Source organism: Rhinatrema bivittatum, chromosome 14 (genome assembly GCF_901001135.1).
Source record: "Rhinatrema bivittatum chromosome 14, aRhiBiv1.1, whole genome shotgun sequence".
Taxonomy (NCBI): domain Eukaryota; kingdom Metazoa; phylum Chordata; class Amphibia; order Gymnophiona; family Rhinatrematidae; genus Rhinatrema; species Rhinatrema bivittatum.
In genome coordinates this window covers 36,997,257-37,022,370 of record NC_042628.1, presented here as the reverse complement: position 1 = coordinate 37,022,370, position 25,114 = coordinate 36,997,257, and the positions used below count along the sequence as shown (strand labels likewise).

At 46.1% G+C, this 25,114-nt stretch overlaps 1 protein-coding gene across 5 annotated transcripts in view; it reads left to right on the top strand.

Moving 5' to 3' along the window:
* Positions 1–25,114, top strand: part of CRAMP1 (cramped chromatin regulator homolog 1) — a 165,681-nt gene that overhangs the window by 80,857 nt on the left and 59,710 nt on the right. For all 5 annotated transcript variants that reach the window (XM_029577422.1, XM_029577419.1, XM_029577424.1 and 2 more), the window contains exons 6-9: positions 3,223–3,271; positions 8,406–8,491; positions 9,571–9,694; positions 19,032–19,113. In XM_029577422.1, coding sequence (XP_029433282.1) covers positions 3,223–3,271; positions 8,406–8,491; positions 9,571–9,694; positions 19,032–19,113 — 341 coding nt within the window. The remainder of the gene's footprint in view (positions 1–3,222; positions 3,272–8,405; positions 8,492–9,570; positions 9,695–19,031; positions 19,114–25,114) is intronic.

The following is a 25,114-nucleotide window of genomic DNA, read 5'->3' as shown; positions in this document are numbered from 1 at the left end:
CTTAGGGTCTGTCCTCACACCAGGAAATACACTTTTTTTTTTTTTTTTTTTTTTTTATTTATTTATGCAATTTTACAATTATAATTACAAAGAACCAACTTTGTTAAATATTCGGTGCAATAGTAAAAGAAATATTTTTAAGTAATAAAGAAAAACTTGAAATATTAGGAATACAGTCATATTTTATGCATTATATTCCTATTTCTTACTATTACATCATAATAAGAAGTTGTGGGGGGAGTATATTCTATATTAAGAGGAATTATAAGATATTCATTCAAAAACAAAGTAGATGGATCGGCTTAATACTTCAATCATTTTATACCCCAGTATTATCATTTGCATTACTATGTCTCCTTCCTTCCAAGAACTGCTTTAGATGCTCAGGAATAAAAAAGATAAAGGTGTTGTTAGACCATTTTATAATACAACGACATGGATAGCGAAGTGTAAACTTTGCGCCTGTTGCTATTACTTCGGGTTTCAGAGATAAGAATTCTTTACGTCTGATTTGTGTTGGTCTAGCTAAATCTGGAAACAGACGCACTTTCTGATCATGAAATAGAGCATTCAGATTTTTAAAATATGCTTTCATTATTAGGGAAAAATCTGCCTCTGAATAACATGAAATAAACAATACTGCTCTATCTACCACCTCCAATACAGAATTTTCCAAATAATGAGTCAAATCAGGAATATTAGAATTAGCTTCCCCTCTCTGAGGAGTTGAAGCCATTCTCTGAACAAGAAAATTTATCTTTTTGAAGGCAGGAATCTTTTCTTCTTCAATCTTTAAGACATCTTTCAAGTATCTTCTCAATGTTAATAAAGGAATTTCTCCCATTATCTTTGGAAAGTTCAAAATTCTAATATTCAGATGCCTTAAATAATTTTCAACTGTTTCCAATCTACGTGATAAAGAGGTATTTTCACGAGTAAGACCACCAGTGGCTTCCTGAACGCTCTTTAATTCTTGCTTTATTTCTGTCACCGTTTGTAATTGTTGTTGCATGGTCGTACAATCTTCCTTTCTTATTAAATCCAATTTCTTTTCGACATTTGCAACACGATTAGCTTGTTCTCGTAGGAGTTTTGACATACCTGCCATGAACTCCCATAACGAGTCCATCGTCACCACCTCCGGTTTCGTAAAATCCTCCATTTGCCTGTTAGTTGTTCCAGGGAACTCTCCATGTTGCCCTTCTTCCACGACAAGGTTCCCAGGGCTTCCAGTCAGTCCTCCGCTCGCGTGTTCTCAGGGTAACAGGTTTCCTAATGCCACAGACACTTCCGGGTATACAACGGCGGTCCCAGCGTATTCAGGACCTTCAGCGGGTGTCCCGCCTCTTGCCTGAACATCGCCCGAAGTCCCCGGTGGGGAAGCCATCGGAGGAGGTCTGGGGTCCGGCGGGGACAGTGTAACATCCCCGGACAGAAGTAGGTTCCCTCCTCCTACCCCATCAATGGGGCTTAACCCCGCCGCTGTAGGTAGTATTGGAACAGCGTATTGAGTTATCAAACTCTGCTCCATGCAAGGGCCTGGTTCAGCTGGGTAGACGCGGACCTTGCCCTTTCATTTATGCGGCATTTTGTAAAAAGAAACTCCCGAACAAACGGGTCTAAGAGGTAATGTTAAGAGGAGCAGGAACCAGCACGTCCGTTCACGCCGCCATCTTAACACGCCCCCACCAGGAAATACTCTTGACAGAGCTCTCCACCCTCGTAACGGCCAGAGCAGTTAAGCCTGTTCCACTGTGACAGCAAGGGTAGGTGTTCTATTTCCTGATCCTAAAGAGAACAGGTGGACTCTGTCCTATTTTGGACCTGAGAGCCTTAAACAAGTTTCTAAGAAGAGAAAAGTTCAAAATGGTCTCTCTGGGCACCCTGATTCCCCTCCTACAAAGAGGGGACTGGCTTTGCTCTCTCAATCTGAAAGACGCATACGCCCACATCGGGATCTTCCCCGATCAGGAAGTATCTTCGGTTCATCATGGGCGAGAGGCATTTCCAGCACAGGGTGTTGTCGTTCGGCCTTGCCTCGGCCCCACATATCTTCACCAAGTGTCTGGCAGTAGTGGGTGCACACCTCTGCCATCTGTGAGTGCAGGTGTTCCCCTACTTGGATGATTGGCTGGTCAAGAGTGCCACCCAGGACAGAGTTTCGGTCCTTGCACTTGACCATTCGGATGTTGGAGTCCCTGGGGTTTGTCATCAACTACCCGAAGTCCCATCTTACTCCTTCGCCTCACTTGAGCTTTTATCGGCTCCCAGCTGGATATGGCTCAGGCCAGAGCCTATCTTCCTCGCAATCGGGCACTCACACTGGCGTCCCTTGCAGGAGTGGTTCAACGGAGCCGGAAGGTCTTGGCCTGCCACATGCTCCGACTCCTGCGTCACATGGCTGAGTCCGTCCATGTTACTCCCCTGGCTCGCTTACATATGCACAGAGATCAATGAACAGTGCAGTCCCAATAGCAGCAGCCATCCAGGACCTCTATGTAGTATGCATCCATGTTACTCTGGCTCTCCAGACCTCTTTGTCTTTGTGGGAAAGCCTGCCCAGTTTGGGTCCCGTTTCAATCTCCCCCTACTCAAGTTTTGCTTACCACAGATGCGGCCATTCTGGGCTAGGGCGCCCATGTGGAGGGGCTCTGCAGCAGGGTCTGTGGTCTGCTCAGGAAACTCAGTTCCAGATCAACTTGGAACTTTGAACAATCTGTTATGTGCTTTGGGTGTTATGGGAGTGTCTATCCAACAAAGCGGTCCTGATCCAGACCGACAACCAAGTAGCGATGTGGTATATCAAAAAGCAGGGAGGTACGAGGTCGTTCCTAGAAACTTTGACATAAGTTTTCTGTGCCGGGTTCCATCTGATGATGTCACCCATGTGTGAGGACTAACATCGTGCTGTCCTAGGAGAATACCTGTTACAGGTAAGCAACTCTGCTTTATTAGGTACTCATTTTTTCCTTACATATATATTACTTGTCTCTGCCCAGTTGCATCAGTGGTGCCACTAAAGCATGGATTGTATTACTTCTGGTTTTCATTGCTGGCACAGAAACTGTGTTTTATGCTAGCACTGATTTTGTATTGCTTGATAGAGCATTGATCCCTGTGCTTCATGCTTATGTTAAGCTGAAATTGTCTCATAGAGTGAATGGAAGGGTTATAGTTAGTTTAATATGTATATATCATAACATGAGTGTGTTTTCCTTAAAGGTATGGATGATAAGAATGCCACCAAGCTTAATGAACTTATTCAGCTAGGGTAAGTAAGATTATTCTATCAGCAACTCTAATATGGAAGGTGTATTAGTCTCAGTATCCTGGTATCATATCTCATGCAGCCATTGGAATAGGCTGTTGCACTCAAAGTATAATCATATACCAGGATTTTTGTTAAATCTAACTTGAAGATAAAAAACGGAGCTAAAATCAGCTTAACAAATCTGGAATACTCTCGCTAGAATGCCAACTGAGAGCAAACTCCTGGGGAGAGTGTCAAACAATGAACCCCACACTTAATTATTCAAAAGGTCTAATTTAGGTTCAATCATTTTTATTAGTATTTAAATATAAAATCAACTGTTGCAAATTGCAATGAGCAGGTGATAAATATAGCATCTGTATAAATATTTACTCCAATAGCAATTAGAAAAAAAAATTAATAAGTTATACTATTATTCCTAACTACAATATTATTCCCTTCCTTCCTTTTTTAACTTTTTAAAAAAAAATAGTAAAAGTATTAATATAAGAATCATAAAAACTAATAAATTCCGTTCCCCTCCTGTACCCCACCCCCATCATTCTCCAAAAAAAATAAAAGGGTAACATATCTCAGATTCTTTTCTTTTTTGGCAATTCTTAATAATGTAAATGTTAATCATTACCATAAATAAGCATTTAGAATGTACAGTATTTAAATATAAACTCACTATTTAAATTTTAAAAAATTAATTTTATTTTTCATTGGATAGCTATTAAAGATCATATTGCGAGTTTTATTTGGTAGAGTATTAATATAGGATTGCCATATTTGCAGAAATTTCTCCCAACACTTTGATTTACCATCTTGCCCAGACAAACATTCTATTACCATCATGTGATGTAGTTGTATTCTTCACATTGTTCAATTAGGGGCTGTATGATCTAGCCATTTGCACAATATGCATTTCCTAGCTATTAGAAGTCATTTCTGAAGAAAATGTATTTATTTATTTGCAGTTTTTATATACCGACATTTGTTTAGTAACCTCACATCGGTTCACAATTAACAGAAACATTGCAGCTGTGCCAACTAGAACGAACATGTGCAACAGTGCTTTACAATAAACAATAAACATTTACAATAAACTAAACAAACTTTACAATAAACTTAACGAACATATGCAATAGTGCTTTACAATAAACTTGTTAAGCGGGGGGGGGGGAGGGGAGGGAACAGTGGAACAATGAAAGGGAAAAATAAAATAGTGGTACAAAGCAAATTGTTATCTCACTGAATTTATAAGTCTATAAATAAATAGAATGAATTTTATAAAACACAATTGGAAAAGAGAAAAGCTGTAAAAGGTTTACATATTTTTCCTTAGGAAAATTTTAATCTGGCATTCCCAATATACAGAGTTGTAATGATTTAATGAGTGTAAACTTAACCATGGTACTTAACTCACGCATAATGTGGTCCCAAAACTCGTCTATCTTAGTACACATCCAAATACAATGGATATAAGTGCCCTTATTTATTAAACATTTGGGGCATTTATCAGAATTAGTTAAGCCTGCTTTAAGTGCTTGAACAAAGGATATATATATTCTGTGCATCATCTTAAATTGTATCTCTCTCAAGGCTATATTCTCAGTCAAGGTTTAAATTTTTGAAAAACCCCAGTCCAAAGTATGGGCCACTACCTCAGTACCTGCATCTACCTGCCACTTAACTGCAAGTTTATCCAAAGCATTTACTGATTTGTAAATTACAAAATATTTTATAAGCTGTAGAAACTGTCTGCCCTTTCGAACAAGGGAGCATAATTGATTTGTGCAAAAGGATAGCCACAGCTGCCTTTTTAGTCCTTGAAGAAGCAGAACAACAACTACCCCCTATTCCCTTTTAAGTTTAGCATGTTCTTTCTCATTTAAATGGGTTTCTTGAATCATAGCAATAATGGCCTTTTGTCTTTAAGAGCTTGTAGAACTTTTTTCCTTTTGGGGGCTTCAATCCTGATACATTCCATGTTATTACTCTAAGACTACTCATTTGACCAATCAGAATTTAGCTTGAACAAAATAATCGCAAATGTTTTACTTTGGTAATAATTATATGGAATCTTGTCATTGACAATGTTCTCAATGTTACCTGAAAAATATGATGGTATATAGATAATTACTAGAATTAATATCATTTCCCATAAACAAATCTCAGTAGTCAATATATCTATCCCCTAGTCATTGGACCAATCCCAAAATTACCCATTGCAAAATCAGGTAAACCTAGGATTGCACCTGTCTGGGATTAATCAAACTTTATAATACAAATGTTTGGTCCCAAGAAACAAAGCGGAAGCCGATCCAAGATGGCTAGTAGCAATGAACACGAAGAGATGGATCGGTAAAAAGGGACTTTATTGAATCTTGCCCGACTCTGGCCGAGTTTCGCTGTTCTAGGTGCTGCCTCAGGGGCTTGACAGCCACATCAATTGGCACATCCTCGAGCACACTATTTTTGAACTGAGAATATGATTGTCTCATATGCTGCAGTTTATGTATGAGAAGACTATTCATTGGTTGAAAACAAACTATTGTTGTGGTTGTTACAACCGCCAATATGTATACACTCCTTTGTCAGCGACAAGGCTAAAAAAAAGAAGACACTTAATATCGCATGGAGCCTGCTGCACACCGTAGATAGTATAAATAATGGTCCGTACTATCTACGGTGTGCAGCAGGCTCCATGCGATATTAAGTGTCTTCTTTTTTTAGCCTTGCCACTGTCAAAGGAGTGTATACATATTGGCGGTTGTAACAACCACAACAATAGTTTGTTTTCAACCAATGAATAGTCTTCTCATACATAACTGCAGCATATGAGACAATCGTATTCTCAGTTCAAAAATAGTGTTGTTCTAGCAGAGGAATGCTTACTTGTGGGTTTTTTATTTGAAGACATCTCTTCTAAAAATTCTATTCCCTCTTCAACAGCAGGGAAAAAAATATTTTTCCCTTCAAATTGAAAATTAAGGGAAAAGGGGAATCCTCATCTATTTCTCTTAAAATCGTTGTTAAGGGTTTAAAACTACGTCTCCTTACGAGTGTGTATTGAGATAAATCTGAAAATATTCTAATTTGATGACCTTTAAAATTAACAGTCTTTGCTTCTTATTTTGTTCATGAGCTCTTGTTTAGCATGAAAGCATGCAATAATCACTCTTGGTATCCTGCAACCAGTTTCTTCTTATCTGAATGCTCTTTGGGCTCTTTCCAATTTAAGCATCCGAGTTCTTTTATTACCCATTATGTGATAATATATTTCTTTAACCAAGGTAAATGTGTCCTCCTGCCTTTAGACTCAGGTACTCCCAAAATGCAAATGAGTGACGTTGCCTGTTTTTTTTTTTGTTTTTTTTTAAATCAGCAGCCATTTTTTTCCATAGTATTCATCCTTCTGTAATAGCAAGTCGTCAAGCCTATTTGTTCACCCATGTGAATCTCATTCTGTGGCACATGTTCTTTTAAAGATTTTATCTCACCATTGAAATCTGATATTACTTTAGCAATATCTGTGTCGTTCCCCCCCCCCCCCCCGGCCTGCCCCTTTTCAAAATCCCAGCTCTTCCATGTGTACTGGGAGATATGCGAGTGGCCGGGCATTTTTTGAAAATGTGCTCGGTGCATGCCCGGCTATGTGCATATCTTCCAGGATTTTCGCACACCAGGTTTTAAAAATGTACTTGATATTTTCGTCATCTTGTTTTAAATGTATTACTTAGTAACTTCATTGCATGTCCACTAGTCTTTGCAGTCTTTGAAAGAGTAAACCAATTTGCGTTTGCCTGTTCGGTCCACTCATTTTTATAAATCTCTATCATGCCTTTCCTCAGCCATCTCTTTTTCAACCTGAAGAGCCCTAACCACTTTAGCCCTTCCTCATAGGGGAATTGTTCCTTCCTCGTTATTTTGGTTGCTCTTCTCTGTACCTTTTCTAATTCCACTATATCTTTTTTTGAGGTGCAGTGAATAGAACTGAACACAGTATTCAAGGTACAGTCGCATCACGGAGCAATGCACAGGCATTATGATATTCTCTGTTTTATTCTCCATTACTTTCTATTTGCTTTCTGGACTGCTGCTGCACACTAAGCAGACGATTTAAATGTATTTTCAATGATGATAACTAGATCCTTTTCCTAAGTGGCGACTCCTAACGTGTAACCTTGCATTTTGTAGCTTTAATTTGTGTTTCTCTTCCCTAAGTGCATCACTTTGCACTTGTCCACATTAAATGCTATCTGCCACTTGGATGCCCAGTCTCCCATTCTTGCAAGGTCCTCTTGTGATTTAACAACTTGGAATAATTTTATCTCATCATTAAATTTGACCATCTTGCTCATTATTCCCCTCTCTAGGTCATTTATAAATATGTTAAACAGCAGATCACTGGGGCACTCCACTAGTCCTCTTTCTCCAATGAGAAAACTGACCATTCAGCCTCTCTCTCTGTTTTCTATCTTTTAACCAATTCTTAATCCGCAATAGAACATTGCCTCCTAACCCATGACTTTTTAATTTCCCTAAGAATCTCTCATGAGGTATTATGTCAAATGCTGTCTGAAAGTCCAGATACATTATATCAACTGGCTCAACTTTATCCACGTATTTATTCACGCCTTCAAATATATTTAGCAGATTAGTAAGGCTGTATCTTGCCTGCCCTGGCTTTTAATCAAAGCACACATTGTAAAGATTGATATACTCTACAATTTCACCTCTCCCAAAACTTTAAGTCCCAGTATTACTCAGAAAGCAGTACTCACCGATCCTCTTCAGCCACCAGCAAAATTTTCTGCTTACAGTCTTCCCTCAGGATTGTTGTATAAATCATCCTCTTCCTTTTCCTCTTATCCTTTCCCATCTGATGCAGTAGTAAATGTATTTTGGTCTGAGGGAAATTAAAGACAGGCAATAATTGAGCGTCTATGGTAGATCTTTCCGTGTGCTTCCAATATTTCTTTTCAAATTAGGATAAATATCTTGAAGGAGGGAGTTTTGCTAGATAATGCTGTTTGATGTTATTTGTCCTCCAGAACCTAAAAATATTTTGGGTGAGAAGTCCATAGGAGATAGAAAAACTAAGGTTCCTCTACGTAATATGTTAATTACTTGTTTTCTGTGACTGTAGGGCTACAACTGTTCGTTATAAAGGAAGGAACCTGCGAATCAAGGCTCCCATGTGCCGGGCTTTGAAGAAGCTCTGTGACCCAGATGGTAAATAAAGGAGAGAGTGTGATGAGTGGCATGGGTGGGAGCCCTTGATGCTGTGGCGTAGTTGACGCAGCCTCGTAGGCAAACCTACAAGACCTACGCCGAAAACTGGCGAACGTGCCCTGAAGTGGGGCAGACTGGAGCTTCACCTATTCCAGCCAGCTTCCCCGCAGTTTGAGTCCTTGGATTTGGTGGCCTACTTAGGTGGGTCCCTAGGGTGGTAGAGTGAGCAAGAGTCAAGAACATGCCAGAATCAGGACAGGCAGCAGATAGGAGATACTGAGAACAGGCCAAGGGTTAGGGCAGGTGGCAAGCAAGCGTGGTCAGGTCCACACGGCAGGCAAGCAGGGTCAGGTCCAAGTCAGAAGCAAGAGATCAGGCCGATGAATGGATAATGACAGGCAAAGAGACACTGGACGAGGCGAGCTGGGTAAGGCAAAGCAAGGCTGGACAAGACAGATTGACTGAGACAAGGCAGGATCAGGATCACTGAAACGAGGAGCAATATGTACTTGCTCTAGGCAAGAGACCTGTTGCTGAGGCACCAGCTGGAAGTGTGGCTGAAGTTTAAATCCCCAGCCAATACTGATGTCAATTCCCAGCACCTCTGCTCCTTTCTGCTGCAGGGCCTTTATCTGTGAGCGTGCAGCTAGAGGAGCAATGGTGGCAATCTGGTGGCAGTAGCGGTTCCATTTTGGGAGCTGGGGCCAGCTGGTGAGTACAGATGGTCATGGGCTTACCTCACAGCTGACTAAGCATAACAGAGAGGAAGGGAAAAATTGCAAATTAGGTCTTTGGATGAGAGAAGCACTGAATTATAATTCATGATTGCATTCAGCTGCAAGGATTCATATGTACCTGTTTTTCATTTTGTAAGTCCTCGCATGAAGAAAGCTGAATACTATGCACTAGCAAGAAGTTTTCCAACCCAACACTGGCCTGCATACCTGCGAAGTTTACTATTATACTGCTGATTCTTTGTATTTGTAGATTTGTCGATGGTGTTCCCTTTTCCTCTATCAAGAGCAATTTATTGCATTTGTTCCTAGGGATTCTGACTGGTTTTTACTTTCTTTTCAAAGGCCTTAGTGATGAGGAGGATCAGAAACCTGTGCGCCTTCCACTTAAAGTCCCTGTGGAACTACAGCCACGGAATAACCATGCATGGGCTCGAGTGCAGAGCCTTGCACAGAACCCACGGCTCAGGTATCAAGGCATGCAAGAGAAGGGTGATTTGATGGTAGGAATAAGCAAATGCTGTGCATCTAGGATGAAAGAACTGTGCCACTGGTTATTTGTAACCTATCATTCAACTCTACCACTATACTTGAAGACTGGCGAATAGCCATTGTAATACCAATTCTTAAAAAGGGCTCCAGGGGTGGTCTAGGAAACTAGAGACCAGTGAGCTATTGTTAAGAACAAAATTACTGGGCACATGGATTAAAAATGGCTTAATAGAAAAAAAGCCAGTATGGATTTAGCAAAGGGAAATCCTGCCTTAATATAATCTTATTTATTTTTCTACTTTCACTATTGAGAATATTCTAAAATATATTAGCAATAAGAACAAATCAAAGAATATTTCACTTACTTTACATTTTACATTTCAGACCAAGGAGAGGAATGTTTGTGATCTTAAAATGTAGCTGTAATAAATGCTGGGGGGTTTTACATAAGACGCACCTAGGATTCAGAGCGGGAAAATTAAAAAAAAATCTAAGGGTGAACCAGTCAATTTATCTGGATTTTCAGAAGATATTTGATAAAGTCCCTTATTAAAAAGTCAAAAGGGAGCTTGACACCTAGTCGGAGGTAGTCTCACTTTTAGCCAGCAGTGCCCAAATGAGCGGCTAGAGGATCTAGAAAACAGATCTTGCTGCAACAGCATTTGATTCCTTGGTTTACCGGAGATGCTGACAGAGAGGGAGCTGTAGGGGTTCCTCAAAATGTAGCTTCTTCAGGAGATGAGCCTTTCCAGCATGCAGGAGAGCCTACATATAGAGCATGAACATTGATTAGGCCTCGCAAAGGTAACATAGTCAGGTCATGAGTAGTCTGAGCATGCTTGCTCGATTTTTTCACACAAAGATGAGATTATGTAGGCTCTGAGACGGGGAAAGCAGCTGAGCTATGACGGCAAAAATATTTTGTCATTTCAAGACTATCCCGCAAACATTATCCACAAAGCACCGATAATTCGCCTCTCTCTACTTGGCCTTGTGTACCCGGCTAAACTTAGAGTTCATCATTCCAGCAGAGCGTGCTGGTTTCTATCTCTGCCACATGCAAAAAAAAAATCATGGAGGAGCTGGAACAAAAAAAAATAAACAGGTTGAGGGCAGCTTTGGGAGAAGAATTGCATAATGTCCATCAGCCACCTGACAGGTGTCGTGTGCACTGCAAGTATATTTTGACGGCATTCAGTTAGCAAGATGTAGACTGTGAATATCATTCACTCCAATTATTGTCTCTCAAAAAAAGAAGCAGATGGCAGTCATGATGTGAATAACACAACTGAATAAGGAATGACATCATTCTATAATTGAGAACGTTTTCCTTGTTTGACTGTTATTTGTTTGGCATTATTATCAGTTGTATTACCTCTAGCTAACACCTTGTTTATTTGTATTTTTTCTTAATCTATGATTTCCAAATAGTGTTGAAGGATGGGAATATTGGAGGGATAATAGGTACTTTGTAGGGAAAGATTGAGGGTGGGATGAAGGGAGGGGGTAAGGTGGTTTGGAGTATCAGAAGGCATTAGTAGATGGGGGTTGGAAAGGAGCGGAAAAAGAGTTGGCTCACAACGTGGTTTCAGAAGGGGAGGTATGTGTCAGATAGTATTTAGGAGGAGGGAAGGGGAGGAGGGGAAATAGAGGGTATAGGTGCACAAAGAGGGAGACTGGAGTTCCCTGTACGTACCCGGATCAGTCCAGACTCCTGGGTTATGCCCCCCCTCTAGCAGATGGAGACAGAAGTTTACAAACAAAAACTCCGCCTATATCTAGGCTGGTGCCACCTACAGTCTGGCAGTCTTCTTCTGTCTCCTAGCAGGTGGAGAGGGTGCAAAACCTGCAGTCTGAGCTGAGGCCTAGTTTAAAAAAAAAAAAAAAAGAGAAAGGTTTGACTTTAGTTTTTTAAGTTTGAATTTAGTTCTGAAGGCTTTATGCTCCGTTCCCTTCGAGCCCATCCGCAGAGCTACGGTGAAGGACTTGACGCTCAAGGTAGTTTTCCTGGTGGCAGTCGCGTCAGCGAGGAGGGTGTCGGAGCTCCAAGCCTTGTCTTGTCGGGAGCCTTTTTTGAGAATTACGGATTCGGGAGTGTCGCTTCGTACAGTGCCTTCCTTCTTGCCTAAGGTGGTTTCTGCGTTTCATCTCAACCAGACGGTAGATTTGCCTTCGTTTTCTGAGGCTGATAGGTCGCTTCCGAATTATCGAGACTTGCGGCGCCTGGACGTAAGGAGAGCCCTTTTACGTTATCTGGAGGTGACGAACCCTTTTCGGAGGTCGGATCATCTCTTTGTCTTGTGGGGCGGTCCTCGGCGCGGGCAGGCGGCTTCCAAGACTACTATTGCCCGTTGGTTGAAGGAAGCCATTGGTTCCGCATATTTGTTGCACGGCAAATCGGTCCCGGTGGGGCTCAAAGCCCATTCTACGCGTTCTCAAGCGGCTTCCTGGGCGGAGTGCAGTCAGGTTTCTGCGGAGGATATTTGTAAGGCAGCGACCTGGAAGTCGTTGCATACCTTTGCGCGTCATTATCGCCTGGATGTTCATGCACCAGGTAGTGGCGGTTTCGGGGCAGGGGTGCTCAGAGCGGGACTCTCCGGATCCCACCCTAGTTAAGGTAGCTCTGGTACATCCCAGGAGTCTGGACTGATCCGGGTACGTACAGGGAAAAGAAAATTAGGTCTTACCTTAGTTAATTTTCGTTCCTGTAGTACCACGGATCAGTCCAGAGTCCCGCCCGTCGAGTATGCTGTTCTGACGGAGAGTCTGGGGGAGACGATGCTTTCTTTCTGTCCTTTCTATCTCTGTTTTCTCTTTCTCCGTTATCGATGGCTCTGGTTCTGGTCCCATTTGGGGGATAGTGGAGCCGTTAGTTTGGTTGGTAGGTTCCTGTATATAGTTCGTTTGTAGTGATTTTGGGTGCTTTATCTGCTTTGACATTAAGTAAGACTGCCAGACTGTAGGTGGCACCAGCCTAGATATAGGCGGAGTTTTTGTTTGTAAACTTCTGTCTCCATCTGCTAGAGGGGGGGCATAACCCAGGAGTCTGGACTGATCCGTGGTACTACAGGAACGAAAATTAACTAAGGTAAGACCTAATTTTCTTTTAGTATTCATAAGAGTCAGGATGGAGCGGGGGGGGGGGGGTGCATCTTAATGGTGGGAGCTCATGTTGGGAGAGCTCGCACATAAGGAGAAGAGCCAAGAGCATTCTGCAGCCATCCCAGACACTGGAGTATCTCAGTGTTCATTTTTGACATGAAGCAAGGCAGAATGTTCCTTATGGAGATCCGCATTCAGAAACTGATGGCACGGGTGCACCTATTGACAGAAACAATATGCCAGATATTGTGGTCTTATCTACAAGTGCTTGGGTTGATGGCAGCCACCCTAGAGGTGGTTCCGTGGGCAAAGATGCATATACGTCGTCTTCAGCACACACTGTTTGCACGTTGGCGTCCACAGTCTCAGGGCTACTCAATATGGTTTCAGTTTCCGGTGGAGACCAGCATCCAACTGCAGTGGTAGTTGCAAGTGAATCATCTAACAAAGTGCATTCCCCTACAAACACGGAACTGGCTAGTATTCACAACAGATGCGAGTCTCCAGAGTTAGGGGGCTCGCTGTCAGGAGCTAACAGCTCAGAGACCTGGAGTACAGAGGATTATCTTTGGAGCATCAATTGGCTGGAAGCCCGTGTTCGGTTGACATGCTTATGATTTGTCGACTGCTTGCAGAGTTGAGCGATCTGAATGATGTTGGACCTTGTGATGACAGTGGCTTACATCAATGTCTAGGGAGGAACCAAGAGCCAGCAAGTGTTGCAGGAAATAGCCCAACTCATGGAATGGACGGAAGTACATCTTCAGGAGATCTCTGCCTCATACACTGCAGAAAAGACAATGTAAGAGCTGAATTTCTCAGCAGAGACTGGATCCCAGAGAATGGGAATTGTACAACGAAGTGTTCCAGCTCATAGTGGGCCGCTGGGACCTCCCGTTTCTAGACTTGCTGGCAACATTACACAATGAGAAGGTTCCTTGCTTTTTCAGTCGCAGGAGAGATCTGAAGTATCAGGTGTTCATACCCTCATGCAGGAGTGGCCGGAAGGCAATCTTCTATATGCCTTTTCCCCATGGCCCATGTTGAGCAGAATGATTCGGAGATTCAAGAGACACACAGGTTTGGGGCTTCTGGTGGCGCCAGGAGGCTGTGGTATGAAGACCTGCAGAGGCTTCTGGTGGAAACTCCTCTCCGATTACCTGCCCACAGGGATCTGCTACGGCAGAGGCCTATTCTTCTCGAAGATCCAACTTGACTTTTGTCTTTACTTTGTGGCCCTTGAGAGGGCTCGGTTGCTGAAGCGTGGATAGTCCACTGCTGTGATTTCCACCTTGCTTCGAGCGCGAAAGTTATCTATTTTCTTAGCCTATGTTCGCATTTGGCCAGTGTTTGAAGCTTGGTATGAGGAACAAGGGGGGTTCATCCTCATTTGGTTAAAATTCCACTCAGTTTGGATTTTTTGCAGGTTGGGTTGTTTAAGGGTTTGGCCCTTAGTTCCTTGAAAGTACAGGTGGGGGTTCTTGCCTGTTTCTGAGGACACATTACTGGTGAATCCTTGTCAGCCTGGCTGGTTGTGGCCCGGTTCTTGAAAGGGTTGAAGCATCGGGCTCTGTCTTGCGAGAACCGTTCCCGCGAGTGATTCTGGGGGCAGTCCAGCCGTGAACTGTTCTGTCTGTTTTGCCATAGGTGGTCTTGGATTTTCACATGAATCAATCAATTTCCTTGCTGACTCTGGACAGGGAGAGAGATGTGGCTCAAAATTGCCTGTTATGGACGGCATATCATGACGTGCTGGAGATTTCTAAACCTCCCAGGAAAATGGACCGGCTATTTATACTCCATGGTGGGAGTAAACAGGGTAAGCCAGCGTCACGGGCTATGATAGCTCACTGGATTATCACAGCCGCTTATGTGGATGCTGAGCAGGTTAGGGCTCATTCCACTAGGGCTCAGGTACTGTCATGGGTGGAGTTTAGATTATTGTCTCCCGTCGAGTTTTGCCAAGCTGCGACATGGTCCTCCTTACACACCTTTGCCAGGCATTACTGACTGGATGTGCAAATCCAGGGGGATACAGCCTTCTCGTGTGCAATGTTGATCGGACCATGGGCAGCCTCCCACCCTGTTCGGGAGTAGCTTTGGTACATCACATTGGTGTGGATTAACCTGTCTGAATGTTAAGGGGAAATTACTACTTACCTGATACTTTCCTTTAATGAAGGCAGGTTAATCCATTTTCCTGCCCTTGGCTGCTGGATGGTGGTGCTGTTGTCCTCCTGAGTGGCTGCATCTCTGGGGATTACTGGTAAGTGTCAGATCTAGTCCCTAGATTAGCAATATTGCACTCCTTGTCTGACCTCAATGTTTTCCTGTTTACTGAGTGTTTGAATGGTTGTCTTTTCATAGTTATGATCATTTAGTTGTCCACAGTTGGCTTTTGCAGAGAATACTGGTGGGCTGATGTCAGTTTTGCTCCTTCTCCATCTGCTGGATTAACCTGTCTTCATTAAAGAAAAGGAAATTATCAGGTAAGTAGTAATTTCTCCATGGAAAGATTTTGAGAGCCATAATAGATGCCTTAGGGAAGATCCCATATTATTTTGGTACACTTCTAAAGTGGTATTTAGAGGTGATAGCATCGCCTTTGTGGCAAAAAGAAGGAAAGAAATTGACAACAACTCATACGATTGGAAAGTCATCTAAGTAAGATTAATAAAAAATTGGAATAGAGAGGAGTATTTGGCTGTACAGGTTGCATTAAATTCATTAGTACATCCAAGAACCAAGAAATCTATTGCTTATTATAAATTTAAACTCTATTAATATAGCAGCAAAATGGGTAAATTTATGGCAAATTTGAGTAGAATGAGTTCAGATCCCAGATATATTACTACCCTTAAAACAAGGGTGGGGTTCTGGTGAATTCTAATAAAGATATAGTTAAAACTCTGTAGCTGTTTTGTTAAAAGAATTTTAAAAGTTAAAGTCAAAGGATACAAGGCATTGTCCTATTAGGGATAGGTAGCTGCTTAAAGGATAGGAACTTAATAATCAGTTTTCTCCTTGGACAAGCATCCCATATAGCCACACAAGATGGATGACATAATCTGACTGCACCGCTTTGGTCAGTCTTCTCCTCTAGCCCGCAAACCTCTGGATTTCATTCTGACTATGCACGGAGTTTCCCATGCTAGTGTCACCTTACAATCTCCCTCAGCCTATTTTTGTCAGCTACGCAAGTGGTCGCAGTTCTCCTCACTCATCAGCCATGTCACAAAGCAGACAAGAATTGCCTTTTAATACTCAAAATCATTGATCTCCGAGTCAGCATTGCCATTGTTAACAGCAAAATTGTTGAAAAAAGGAAAAAGTCCCTTCGATGTTTGCAAAAAATGTCGCCGTAAGATGATAAAAACAGATCAACATGGATGCAATACCTGCTGTCTTAAACCCAAACCACGACATCACTGCATGCAGCCCCTGTGGTAGAATGTCGCCAAGGGCGCTTGTATTGAATTGTAAAGCTCCAGTATGAGTTAAAAGACTCAACAGACGAGATTAAAACACCATAAGAAATAACAAAGATCTCCATCTCAAAAGGAGATAGAGGTAGGTCTCTGGTGCAACCACCAGTGCAAAAGCACCCAGATAAATACTTCGGTGCCACACCAGAATTGCACAGGGATTACCACACTGAAAGCCTCAATCTGTCAGCTCCAGACACCGATGACACAGTCATATCAGCTTCAGTGCAGAAGACTCACAGCGCCGGCTGCTCGGCATAGACATCGTCCACGTCGGCACAGACAACTTCCAGTGTCACAATATCAGCACAAAGATCTGCCTGCGCCAAAGAGCAAGTAAGGAAAAAATCCAACAAAACAAAGAACATACCAGACTCCTGTCCTTCACAGCTGCTGCTGGAACTCACGTGCTTTCTTAACCACACGTATGAAAGAGCTGCAGCTCCCCTTTCCACAGTATCCGGACTGCCACTCATTTACTCAAAAACTTTGGATGGATTTTGTCAGGACTTAATGCAGATGACCTGCCAAAGAAGTAGAGACCCATGAAGAAGCCAATATTGGAACAATTAAAGAAAGCACTAGAATTAAAGTTCTCATCTCTGCTACCACAGGGGCCAAGATAGTCCAAGAGAAAAACCTCAGTCTTTTTCCAAGCTATGTAAACTTCCCAGGAGGAGGGAGGAATTATGTGGCTGTTTGTTTTGCTGTCCATGGAGAATATCTGTTAAGGTAAGCAACTTTGCTTTCTTCATGGACAAGCATCACAAACAGCCATACAAGATGGGACTCCCCAGCTAAGGGTTGCAGTGTTTCAGACTCCATTCTTTTTAAAAAAAATGTTTGCAGGAACTTGAGGAGTTAATGCATAATATTAATGAAAATGCATTGTCCAAAAGTAGTGTCAGAATAGTGATTTACAAGAAAAATGATAAAGGAACTGAAACCCTTGTGAAGAAAGGCTAAACAGGCTGGTGCACTTTGAAATAGAGACAACTGAGGGGATATGAGAGACTGGATGTGAGTGGTGTAGAGCAACTTAATAGGGAACAGTTAGTTACTCTTTCAGATGGGACTAAGAGATACGCCATGAAACTAACTGGAAGCAAGTTTAAAACAAATTTAAGAAAGTATTTTTTCAATTTATGTACAGTTAAGCTGTGGAATTTGTTGCCAGAGGATGTGTCGAGATTAATCATGTAGCAGGTTTAAGAAAGGTTTGGACGAGTTTTTTTGGAGGACAGGTCAATTAACACTTATTAGAAAAGTAGGCATGGCAAACGGGAATGCACAATAGGTAGGTCTTCGGTGTACTTTCAAGTGACCTGAATTGGCCACTGTCGGAAACAGGATGCTGGGCTTGATGAACCATTGGTCTGATCCATCATGTCACATCTTATGTTCTTATGCATTTGAGCCTTTTAACAGATTTGCTTGTTTCTTGACTTTTAAAGGAACAGCTGGATCTTGCATTAAAATATCAGCTTGCCTTGTTTCTTTGTCTTTCTCTTTGGGTCTTTCTTATATGTTTTCCCTAAGGTTTTTGTTTTTGTTTTTTTTGCATGGCATTTTCCTCATCCTTTTTGGCTTCCAGCAAAATTGGAACTAATATCTTACAAGGGCTGCACTGCCATGAGCCTTCCTTCACAGATTCCTGTTTTATTGCCCTCTTTTTTTTATAACCCTGCTGCCTCCCATTAAAGCCCAGATATCAGAGCAACAGGTCAGGGGGCACCAACCACAGCACCTTCCAGAACCCAGTGCATGTGCCGTCTGAGTCTGACCACTAAGCGTTACTGTTCTGTAATGGCTGAGACTTCCTTCTTCCAGACACTGCGAATGTTACTTCTGCAGCATCCCTAACCTCAACGGGATGCATTGAGCCACCAAACTAGCCCTTTCCTAAGTGCTTTACTTTTATGGAATTTGCCATGCGTCCTTTTTTTAAACATATCCCTTTCTATAAGTTCACTTTTAAGCCATTCATGCTTTTTATCATACTTTACATTAATAAGAGCCGTGATGAGGGCCAGTGTCACAATTGCCTAATTTACATAGCCATGCTGTTGGAAATGCCTAAATAGGAAGAATTTTTAAAAGCTTTAATCACTAGTATCATGAAATAAAAGCACATTCTAAAGCGCTTCAGTTTTTTGTCTCCTCATAGTTTCCTATTCAATTTTCCATGCGCTCATTTCTTTTCTGCTCACCACCCCTAGTAATTATGTCCTACCCTTCCAAATTAGAAAGGGCACATCCCTACATAAGTCCCTTGGTGCCTCCAAAGTTTACCACTAGCTGAAGCCAATTCCAATGAGAGGGGGGAGAGAGAGAGACAACCACGCAAAGTGCTGCACACGTACCAGATAGAACCAAGGCTAATTAGAATGAAAAAGGATATTTAATAATTTTACCTGTTTGGCTGTCAACTAAAACAATCTAAAATATATTTTGCTAGTATTGCTGTTTTTAAGTGCATTTTCTGCCCGTTAAGGTTAGAACCTTCTACTCTAGTTAGTCAACATATAAGAATCCTCTTCCATGAATTCTGTTGAATTTGAGAGGTCTGGAACAGTATTATTTTTGGGATATCATTTGTAAGCAGATGGCAAAAGATTCTTCCTGGCTCATAACCGTAAAAGAGTTTAAGAAGAACTGGCATGTCCAGTTCCTCTCCTCAGTTTTTAGCTGTCATTTGATGTCACCCATTGTTCTTTGCCTCTTTAGAATGATGGTGGAGTTGCATCGTAAAGTCTCCAGCCTCATCGAGTTCCTGAAGCAGAAGTGGGCCCTTCATGAAGTTCGTGTGGTATCCTTTTATTTTTTTGTCATGGTTGTATTAATGGTTTACTCAGTGACTTATTATGGGACTGACCCTTAAGAAAACAATTTTCAAAACAATTTAGCCAGATAAAATGGCGAGGCTGAAATTTGCCTTCTCCCAGCTAAATGTACACGCAGGCTCACAAAATACGCACAGTTTTTTATCCAGATTATAAAGAGGCACTCCAAGGGTGTGTTTCAGTCAAAGGAGGGAAAATTGCATGCATACATTTGATTTTCAAATGTGTATAAACTATTTTGCTCCTATTCAGCTGCCCACACACTGCCAGTAACTAAGTAAGAGCACTCAACCTGGCAATTGTTATTCAGGACATACTATCAAAAACACTCTTTTTTAGTGAATACATAATAGATTTATCTTTTGTACAACAGATGAGAGTACTCATCAATTTTATTTTGGCGGGTAGAAGTACTGACCGATAGGTAAGTTAATACTGCAGCACCAAAGACTGGTGTAACCAAATTCAGAATAACACTAGTTCCCTGTACGTACCTGGATCAGTCCAGACAGTGGGTTATGTCCCCAATCCAGCAGATGGAGTCAGCCCAAAGCTTCGAGGGGGCGTCACCTTAAGTACTACTACCCCCTCTGCAGGAGTTCAGTATCTTCTGACTCCAGCAGATGCGAGTAGTGGAATCTGGGCTTGCTCCCGTTTCCTATCACCTATTTCTTTTGCGTCCCTTGTTTGTTTGGGGTTCTGGTTTCTGTAGGTTTGTTTAGATTGTTTGGATCCAGTTGTATTTAAAAAAAAAAAAAAAAAAAAAATTTGGGTAATTGGAGAGGCGTGGCTTTCTCCTTGCTCTCTGTCTCTCCCTTTCCTCTCTACCGGCGCTAGTCGTTGCTGCTCCGGGGTAAGTGAGATTTTGTTTTGGGCTGTTTTTCCTTTCTTCTTTACAGCTAGGTTGCACGCGGCTGCCGGTGCTCCGGCCTGCTAGCGTCTTCACCCTCTCCCGCGGCCATTTTGCGGCTCCTCGTGGGCTGCAGCGGGGAGAGGGCTGATCGTCACCAGCGGGTTGTGCGGCCAGGAAGGCCCCCCTGCGGCGCCGTTTTTCTCTTCGGCGGGTAGCGCAGGCCACCAGGGCCCCCCCGCAGCGGCGATCCGTCTCGCGGCCCCTCCCCCGGGTTTCCAGGCGTTCTGGGCTGTCGGGGGACTGTTTGAAGCTTGCTCCGGATGCCGAGGCCAGCGCGTTGCTCGGCCTGTGGCGAGCCTGGATCGCGCGTCTCAAGGGAGGGAATTTGTGCGCGGTGCCTCCCCGGGGGGGAAGGCACTTCTCGGTCCCTCACTCTTCGGTCCTCCATGACAGCCTTGCCCGGGCGGCGCGGGCCGGCCCCTCCCCCATTCCTGGCGGGAACGGCAGCCATCTTGCATGCGCTGCGCCCTGAAGGGGCCCAGGCAGCGCGGGGGGACGAGGAAGCTTCGGAGGGTTCACCCCCGAGGTTAATACCTGAGACAGACCTGGAGGAAGGCCCGCTGGGGCAGGGTCCCCAGGGGCCCCCACCCGCGGAGGTCCCCCCGACTAGACCGGGATTTTCCCCGGAGTTTATCCGTCTGATGCATACGGCTTACCTGCAGGACCTGGCTGCGCTCTCGGATCCGCCACCACCCAAGCTACCGCGACCTTCGCCCTCCTATCCGGCCCCCCCCCGCTCCGGCGGGCGTGGGGGCCCCACAGCCCCCCAGCCAACCACGGCTCCCGGTGGGCTCGGGGGGCCTTGGGTCGGCACCAGCTTCCCCTGGGTCGGACCCTGCGGCGGCGGGTCAAGGGGACTCCACTTCAGAAGGTGAGGATCCGCGCACGCTACGTCTCTTCCAGCGGGAAGAGCTGGATGACCTGATCCCCCAGATCATTCAGGGGTTGGACCTTGACCCTCCGCCGGATCCGCCAGCTCCCGTCGCGCCCGCTGTAGTCACCTCCTCAAAGAAGGGAGACCCGGTGCTGGCCGCCCTTCGCCCGAGGGCTCGGGCTTTTCCCATTCACGAGTCGTTCCTGCAGCTTCTCACCAGGGAATGGGATGCCCCGGAAGCCGCGCTGAAGGGCAGCCGCGCCATGGAGAGGCTGTATCCGCTGCCGGAAGATTTTCTGGATCTCATCAAGGTACCCAGAGTGGACTCCGCGGTGTCGGCGGTCACGAAGAGAACGACTATACCGGTGACGGGTGGAGCAGCGCTAAGGGATACGCAGGATCGCAAGTTGGAAGTCTTCCTCAAGCGGGTCTTCGAGGTCTCCGCAGTGGGGCTGCGGGCTGCGATGTGCAGCTCGCTTGCCCAGCGGGCCAGTCTTCTCTGGGTGCAGCTATTGCTCACGTCCCAGGCGTTGCCACCTGGGGAAGCCGCCCAGGCGGATAGACTGGAAGCTGCGGTGGCATACGGGGCGGACGCTTCCTACGATCTGTTTCGGGTCCTTGCCCGCTCCATGGCCTCGGTGGTGGCGGCACGTCGACTCCTATGGCTACGCAACTGGGCGGCGGACACGTCCTCCAAGTCGAGTCTGGGTTCCCTGCCATTCAGGGGTAAGTTCCTGTTCGGCGAGGATCTGGACCAGATCATCAAGTCTCTGGGGGAAAACGCGGTCCATCGCCTGCCGGAAGACAGATATCGCTCCACCAGGGCTTTTTCGTCCTCCAGGACTAGAGCCAGAGCGCAAAGGCGCTATAGGAGCTATAGGCCGGCGGCGGCTCGGCCCCCTGCCCCCAGGTCTCAGCCCTGGTCTCGCTCCTTTCGCGGGCGCCGCCCCGCGCGCCCCGCTTCCACGGCGGGACAACCTTCACCCAAGTCCTCTCAATGATGTTCAGCTCGCCCACTCCGCCGTCCCCACGATTGGAGGGCGGCTGGCGTTCTTCTACGAGGAGTGGGCACGGATCACCTCGGATCAGTGGGTCTTGGACACCATAGGACGCGGCTACGCTTTGGAACTTGCCCGCGCTCCGAAGGGTCGGTTCATCTTCTCGCCCTGCGGCTCGGCCATCAAGCGAAGGGCGGTGCAGTCGACGTTGGACAGACTGTGGGAGATAGGCGCCATTGTGCCCGTACCCTCCGGAGAGGTGGGCTCGGGCCATTATTCCATCTACTTCGTTGTACCAAAGAAAGACGGCTCCTTCCGCCCCATACTGGACCTGAAGGAAGTCAACAAGTCCCTCAGGGTGATCCGGTTCCGCATGGAAACGCTGCGTTCGGTGATCGCGGCGGTACACCAAGGGGAGTTCTTGGCCTCCTTGGACTTGACGGAGGCCTAGCTTCATATCCCCATTCGCCAGGAGCATCATCGGTTACTACGGTTCAAGATTCTGGATCAACATTTCCAGTTTGTGGCGCTTCCGTTCGGCCTGGCAACGGCCCCCACGCACCTTCACCAAGATCATGGTAGTTGTGGCGGCTGCCCTTCGGAAGGAGGGTATTCTAGTTCATCCTTATTTGGACGACTGGCTCATACGGGCGAAGTCTTTTCGGCATGGCCAGGCGGCAGTGGCCAGGGTGATAGAGTTCCTGCAGTCCCTGGGTTGGGTGGTGAACTTCTCCAAGAGCTCCCTCGTGCCTTCGCAGCGCTTGGATTTCTTGGGAGCGACCTTCGCCTGGGGGCGGTTTTTCTACGACAGGACAAGGCGCACTCCCTGCGGGAGCACATACAGCGGTTCTCTGCATTACCAGCTCCCACCTCCTGGGACTATCTACAGCTCCTGGGGGTGATGGGCTCCACCATCGACATGGTTCCTTGGGCATTTGCGCACCTCCGGCCGCTACAGAGAGCACTCCTATCCCGCTGGAAACCACTCTCGCAGGACTACCAGGTGATACTCCCGCTGCCCCAGTTTGCACGGAGCAGCTTGGACTGGTGGATGGTCCCGGAGAATCTGGCTCGCGGCGTGTCCCTCGAGCTACCAAATTGGGTAGTGGTTACCACCGACGCCAGTCTCGTAGGCTGGGGGGCAGTCTGCGACCGCAGCGCCACGCAGGGGACGTGGTCCGCGGAAGAGTCGGTGTGGTCCATCAATCGTCTGGAGACCAGAGCGGTCAGGCTGGCGCTGCTTCACTTCCTGCCGCTCCTTCGGAATCGGGAAGTCAGAATCCTGTCGGACAACGCGACCACGGTGGCCTACATCAACCGACAGGGCGGCACCCGCAGTCCGCAGGTCGCGCTCGAGGCGGCGATGTTGATGCAGTGGGCGGAACGGCACCTGGCCCCGTCTGGCGGCCTCGCACATAGCGGGCGTGGACAACGTCCAGGCGGATTTCCTCAGTCGCCAGCTCCTGGATCCCGGAGAGTGGGCCCTCTCCGACGAGGCCATGCAGCTCATCGTTCGGCGGTGGGGTCCCCCCCACCTGGATCTTATGGCATCCGCTCAAAACACCAAGGCGCCTCGTTTCTTCAGTCGCCGGAGAGAACGGGGGGCGGAGGGCGTCGATGCTCTCGCGCTCCCGTGGCCGGCCGATCTGCTTCTATACGCGTTCCCCCCCGTGGCCGCTGGTGGGAAGGCTACTACGACGGATAGAGGCTCATCGGGGGACCGTCATCTTCGTCGCGCCAGAGTGGCCGAGACGACCTTGGTTTGCGGACCTCCTTCACCTAGTAATCGACGGACCCATCCGGCTGGGACATCTTCCCCGCCTCCTCCACCAGGGCCCAGTATTTTTCGACCAGGCAGAACTCTTCTGTCTTGCGGCCTGGCTTTTGAGAGGGCGTCGCCTCCGACGACGGGGATACCCGGAGGCGGGTAGTGTCCACGCTGCTGCGCTCCCGAAAGACCTCGACGTCGGTGGCATATGTGCGGGTCTGGAAGGTGTTCGAGCTGTGGTGTACCAGCCTGAACACAAGACCCTCGGAGGCGTCGGTCTCTCAGATCCTCCAGTTCCTACAAGAAGGGGTGGACAAGGGGCTCGCTTACAACTCACTTCGGGTTCAAGTGGCCGCTCTTGGCTCCCTCCTGCGCGACGGAGGATCTCTGTGGCGACACCCGGACATCGCCCGTTTTCTCAAGGGGGTCAAACATTTGCGGCCTCCACTGCGGGATCCTTGTCCCTCTTGGAGTCTCAATCTAGTACTGCGTTCCATGTCAGGACCTCCATTTGAACCGCTGCGGAATGCAACAATCAAGGATCTCACCCTCAAGGCGGTGTTCCTGGTGGCCATCTGCTCCGCACGGCGTATTTCGGAGCTGCAGGCCCTGTCGTGTAGAGAACCTTATCTTCGGTTCTCCGATTCGGGAGGTCTCACTTCGCACTGTCCCCTCCTTCCTTCCGAAGGTGGTGTCCACTTTCCATGTGAATCAGACGGTGGAACTTCCATCGTTCTCTTCTTCGGAGCCGCGGTCTCTTCGTCTCCTTGACGTCAAGCGCACTCTGAGGCTCTACCTGGAGGCTACGAATGATTTCCGAACTTCGGACCATCTCTTCGTCCTTTGGTCCGGTCCCCGGAAGGGATCTCAGGCCTCGAAGACGACCATTGCCAGATGGCTGAAGGCCGGCATTGCCGCCTCCTATATTGGGGTGGGGCGGACTCCCCCACCCGGCATCGTAGCACATTTCACACGCTCTCAGGCGGCCTCCTGGGCTGAGAGCCGCTCGGTATCTTCGCAAGAAATATGTAGAGCGGCCACCTGGAAGTCGTTGCACACGTTCTCGAGACACTACAGACTACATCTCGCCTCGTCCGTCCAGGGACACTTTGGCGAACAGGTCCTCCGAGCAGGCCTCGCAGGATCCCACCCGGGTTAGGGAAGCTTGGGTACATCCCACTGTCTGGACTGATCCAGGTACGTACAGGGAAAAGAAAATTATTACTTACCTGCTAATTTTCGTTCCTGTAGTACCATGGATCAGTCCAGACGCCCACCGCATTTGGGTCCTAGGTCCTATTCCTGCTCGGCTGTATGTGGCTGCTGATTCTGTTCAACTGTGTCTCCCGTTACAGTAGTGTCCCTACTGCTGCTGTTTGTGTTTCACGTGTTTCCAGTTTTTATCACTGTTCTT